The 6,036-nt window shown below is 40.3% G+C and overlaps 1 protein-coding gene across 1 annotated transcript; it reads right to left on the bottom strand.

Annotated features, from left to right (window-relative positions):
* Nucleotides 1–4,732: 4,732 nt before the first annotated feature.
* Nucleotides 4,733–5,554, bottom strand: LOC308099646 (EEIG family member 2-like; the record flags this gene model as incomplete). The annotated part of the gene is made up of 1 exon (XM_080448382.1): nucleotides 4,733–5,554. One exon carries the CDS (start codon nucleotides 5,552–5,554, stop codon nucleotides 4,733–4,735), a length of 822 nt encoding a protein of 273 aa, XP_080304508.1.
* Between the last annotated feature and the right edge of the window lie 482 nt (nucleotides 5,555–6,036).

Raw genomic sequence — 6,036 nt, 5'->3', positions numbered from 1 at the left:
CGCTTGTTTGGAAATGTGAAGCCTCTCATTGGCGCAGATGTTCGCCGGTCTTGTCTGTGAATGTTAACACACATGCCTGGGATCAATACCATTTTAGGGTTTCTGATCCGGTCAGAGCAGAAATAACTTTACGTCATCAGTTGGCCGGAACCCATGACCGGAACCTCTGGTGCCGTGCACCTCCAAAATGATTCCCCTGGTTTAAAATTGGTTTAAATTGGTATCATCGTTTCGTTTATTTTTGGTATAATAATGGCTTGCTATTTCCATATTTTATTCTAACTCGTAGCGTGACTAGCGAGACTAGCATTATGTGGGGAACAAAAACAATGCGACGCCAACCGGAATACACCACCGGAACACGATTATTTTTTTCCCTTTTTTCTAAACCGGAACACACGCTCACACGGCCAGTTTGAATCATTATGGTTTGAATGAATACCAGGATTCTTTTTTTATTTTTTATTTTTAACCTATCTTTATTTATAATCTCATAAAATACAATACAATACGAACAAACATAAACAACATACACAAACAAAGAAGTTATCAATACATCTATATAACATCATCAGAGCCAGGGGGATTTACTAACAGAAAACATTAAAGAGTGAATACAAAAAGACAGTTCTTGGAGCTTTCTTATTTTTTTTGTCATAAATTGTTTTAATGTACTGCCTGGCTTCAATCTCAAATACAATGAATGAGGGTTTGGAATGACTAAATTTGGCTTTATGTATATGAAATGTAGCTAGAATAATGATCAAATTAATTATGAATCCTAATTTTCTTCTTATTACTATTATTATTGAAGCCAAACAGTACATTTTGCCAGTAAAGACTAAAGTCAGACTCAACATTATCAACAATATACAGAGATACATCCTTCCAAAACTTGTTAGTGTGGGTACAATTCCAAAATAAGTGCAGCATTGTCTCTGGGTACATTTCACACAATGAACAGTTCACACAGATGTCTTTCTTGGACTTAAGAAGATAATGACTTGTAGGATAATACCTATGGAGGATTTTAAACGAAACCTCCCTCACTTTATTGGTAAGAAGATATGTCTATGGAAGATTCCAATTAACTTTCCAGTTCAAGCTATCAACAAATCTGGACCAATAGGATACTACATAAGGTTTGATTGATTGATTGAAATTTTTATTAGGCAAAAGAATGTAAAACAACACAGTTACATTTATAATGCTTTTGTCTAAAAGGTCCGGTCAAAAAAGTCCTTGCGGGCTTGTTTCCGTTGGGGTCCTTGAATTAATTTCATAGACATATATAGTAGCAACCAAACAGTTCAAAAATCAACATAAGAATACAGAGGAAAAAATATATACCACTATGTACAAAAAAGGCATGAGAAAATAAAAAAATATATACAAAAAAATGCATTAGAAAATAAAAAAAAAAGGCTGGCAAAGTGAGTGGGAGAGAGGTGGGTCATGGGCCCCAGTCCGAGAAGTAGTCGAATCAGTTTGTTTTGGGAGGTTTGAAGCTTAGTCTTCAGTGACACTGAGGTGTTGGAGTACCAAGAGGAGCTAGCATAGTCAAAAAGGGGCTGAATCAGGGCCCCTGAGAGGGTCCTGAGTGCCTGAGGGTTGACAAAAGAGGAAACTCTGCCCATAAATCTGGTTCTCTGGTTTACTCCTTTGACCACCTTTGTTGCCATGCTTTCACCTGTCAGGTATTTGTCAAGAATACATCCCAAATAGGTCATCTCTTCTTTGCTAGTGATGATTGTGTCATCAACTTTGACCTTGAAGTAATTTACCTTCATTTTACTGAGGGAATGTTTGGTCCCAAATAGGATGGATTCAGTTTTCCCAAGGTGTAGTGACAGTTTGTTATCGGTAAGCCAGGTACGGATTTTTGAGAGTCCAGAGCTGAGAGCTTCCTCGACTTGCAACTTGTCCTCACCCGAGATCAGGAGTGCTGAGTCATCAGGTGTACTAATAATATTTTTCTGGAATAAAGCCAGTAGCCTATGTTACGCTATGTTTGCATTTTTTAAATCAGGTGACAGGCAGACACTACCCACACCAGGCTTTCCTCCGCGGTGGAAAGGCTGGTGATGCGAGGTGTGTGTGTGTGTGTGTGTGTGTGTGTGTGTGTGTGTGTGTGTGTGTGTGTGTGTGTGTGTGTGTGTGTGTGTGTGCGTGCGTGTGTGCGTGCGTGCGTGCGTGCGTGCGTGCGTGCGTGCGTGCGTGCGTGCGTGCGTGCGTGCGTGCGTATATATATATATATATATATATATATATATATATATATATATATATATATATATATATATATATATATACACACATATATACATATATATATATACACACATATATACATATATACATATATACATACATATATACATATATACATATATACATATATACATACATACATACTACATACATACATACATACATACATACATACATACATACATACATACATACATACATATATATATATATATATATATATATATATATATATATATATATATATATATATATATATATACACATCTTTTCTCTCTTCTTACTTGTATTTGTCTTGCAGTGCTGCTGCTAGGATGCTTGACAGGAACAATTAAGGTCTATATAAAATGTCAATAGCCCAAAAGTTTACAGAGATTAAAAAGGCATTGGTGGGGCTGCCAGTTAGTGCACAGCCCATATGCTCCAGTGAGTGTGAGGACCAACCTCCAGCTTGTCTGGCATTTTTTCTCTCTCTGCCCTTGGTTTTCTGTCTTTCAGTTTGACCTAAAATGCAGCTCAAGTGCTCAACAGAGCTCAAAAAGAAAGAAAGATAGAAAGAGATAATTAAAAGATTAAAAACAAAAACATCAACAAAGTAGCAGAAAACTAAAATAATAAATTATGTAAATGAATATTTTATATATCATACATTATAATCACCTCATAATCACCTCCCAAGATACCATTAAAAGCTAGATTGAAAATATGGGGTTTTAACTGACGCTTAAAGATGTTGACTGTGCTTGCCTCCCTGGTTTCTGGTAAGGTATTCCACAGATTAGGGGCATAATTAATGAACGCAGCATCACCCATTTCTTCTGGGTTTTGATTGTAAGTCAACCTTTCATAAACCAGCAGCAGAAGACCTCTTGAGGGCGTTAATGAGTCATTGAGGTAGGCATGGTCACACATTTAGTGACAGTGTAAAGTAGCCAAGATTCGGGTGATGACATGCTCTGCTCGTTCCGTTATTGTCAGCAAGCATCCTAGCAGCAGATGTGTTATTATTATTTGGTGAGTCAGGGGCGGACTGGCCATTTGGCATACCGGGCATATGCCCGGTGGGCCGCTGGCTAGTGGGCCGCTGGGCCACCCAAAAAAAACTTCTTCTTGGGGAAGTATATAATGGGGGAAGTATATAATGCATTGCCAATAGTCAAGTCGACCTGAAATAAAATGTTCTGCATCCTGCTGAGATAAAAAGAAAAAGAATGAGCGCACCATAAGAATGTTTCTTAGGTGAAAGAAGGCTGTCTTGGTCACATTGCTAATGTGAAAGTTAAAAAAAAAATCCAAACATTCATGGTATGTGTACAATAGTAAAACAGGATCCAGTCTGTGTTGTATTAAATATACTTTCTTTGGTTAACCTATCTTTTATTAAATGCATGCATGGATGTTTTAAAAGTCGTTATAGGTGGACAATAGTACTGTGATTCATTGATATTCATCAATGATGGCATGGCAAGGAGAGGAATAGAAGACACATGCGCGTTATGACCAGTGCCTTTTCAATGACTTTTCAATGACTGACTTTCAATGAACAGCAAGGCCTTTCTGATCCAACTGAAAAACTGTTGACAATGTCCCTAAATATACCTGTTATGACCCACTGGGTCTAGGGGAGTAGGAACGCTACTAATACGCTATTAACTCATTTAGCAAAACTCTTGACTGGAAATGTGGCCTTGAATTTATCTCTTTGAATACTACTGAACTCTGGTGTTCCACATGATATGTGAGTCAGATGGGGTGGTGTTGAGTAGATAAACGCATGAAACACAGGATAGAGTAAGGGTAGAGATAATAATAAGAAATGAGAACAAATATAACTAACCATAAAATAAAAATATAAAAAATAATAAGAATACAAAAATTGTAAATAGCCTTAGACACCGACCCTAACCATTTGTTAGGCAAGTGATTTTCCTGGAATGAGGCAGTGACAACTGCCAATGGTATCACCTTTCCTGGTCATCCTGCACCCCTTTTGTCCCCTTCTATCACACCAGCCAGAATACTGTGCCACCCTTTACTGATGCACACGTCCCTGATCCTAGCGCGTATACACCACCACCTGCTCATAGGGGGTCAGCCCGGCTGAGGAAAATAGGGCTGAGAGAAGATAAGGCAGCTCACTCAGCCACCTTTGTTCTACCAGCCCTATTTTCCCCTAGGGTTGGGGTTGCCATAGAGCTGAGGGAAGATAGGGACGAGGGAGGAGGCCCTAATATCACTGCGTAGAGATTAGTCTGGAATCTCTGTGTGGAACCTGCATTTCCAAGGGGCGAATTAAAAAAATGCCTCTGGTGATAATCCCGCCCCATATTTGCATACTGGGCCCTGATTGGTCCCCCACTACTTTGGAGGGAGTGAAATCCAATCACAACTGAGCGGTGCAGACCAAATCTGCCCAAGGCACTTTCATTTTTTGCAATGGCAGATTTGTCTGGTTTTCAGGCTACCTGGATCCAACCCTGGTGTTTTGGTTTCCCAGTGCTGTGCTTCCATCAGATCCAACCAACAGCCTGAGCCCTTCATCTTCTGAACTCAGCAGACTATGAGCAAAATTCTCACTCTGCAGTATCTTTTCTATGATGTCATCAGGATTCACCCTGGTGTCGTTAACTCTCTTTGACTGATTATCTACAGAGCCTTGCCTTATGGCATGTCTCGTGGTCGTGGAGCAGGTGACAGACCTCCTTATAGTAGTATGGATGATAGAATCGTGCATGACTCCTCCCTTTCTGTCCTTATTAAGACCTCCAGTCTCAGCCTGTGGGATTCGCGACGTCATAGCTGTAGATGGAGGCGTTTTAAAACAGGGGTCTCCAGACATAAGCTGCATGGTGATAACAACCTTGAGGATGGAATTGTCCTGTCTTCTGGTGTTATAATACTTCATGTCATATCCCTCCAGCAGACACTGACGTGTGGTACTGTCTGACCCAGCGAACTCTGAGAGGTTTAAGTCGGCATAGCCCAGCTTTGTAAACTCCTTTCCCCCCTTCTCTTCCTTGCGCACGGACACTCGGCACATGCAAGGTTCTAGAACTCCTGTCCTTTCCTTGGCACTTATTTTGCATTCATAGGAGAATCTCTTATTCCACTGCACACGGTTATCTTTGACTGGTTCCCGAGAGGACACTTCGGTAAAGCGACCGTCAAAGAGTCTGACTTTACAAAATATAACTCCATTGACGAGGGGAATCAAAGAGAGGTCGACCAAGTCGAAGTCTACTTTGAATTTGAATTTCTTTTTCTTTTCTAGAATGAAAGACATTGTGTCAGGATATCTTTTCTCTCCTGACTGTTGCTACCTCAACATTCCTGTGCTGAGGTATCAGCACAGAGGGTATGGTGCCATAGGTGTGCGTGTTGCCGACTAGGGGAAGTTACTACCGGCAGGTGGATTTGTTGGTGGCTAAATGACGTAGTGATGTCATTGCGTGATGATGTCATTGCAAAATGACGTAAAACGTTACTTACATCGACTGGCAAATCTTTAGTTTTTCACATACTAGACCCTACCAGACGGGCACCGGCCTGATCGTGAAAGGTGCAAGTTGGTAAGATGTGCTCCACCCGGTTATGCAATACCCGTTGGGTATCCGTTGTCTGTCTGTCTGTGTCCCTTTTATGCCCATATATGGAGATTTCTGTATCTGTCTGTTTGTGTCCCTTTTATGCCCATATTCTGTGTGAGGCATGACCAAATATGGAGTACAGGCCAGTCTATGATGTCAGTACTATGACGTCATATTG

Source organism: Gymnoscopelus braueri, assembly GCF_963280865.1.
Source record: "Gymnoscopelus braueri genome assembly, chromosome: 13".
Lineage (NCBI taxonomy): Eukaryota > Metazoa > Chordata > Actinopteri > Myctophiformes > Myctophidae > Gymnoscopelus > Gymnoscopelus braueri.
Note: the sequence above shows the minus strand (reverse complement) of the source record. Positions and strands in the feature narration are given on the sequence as shown.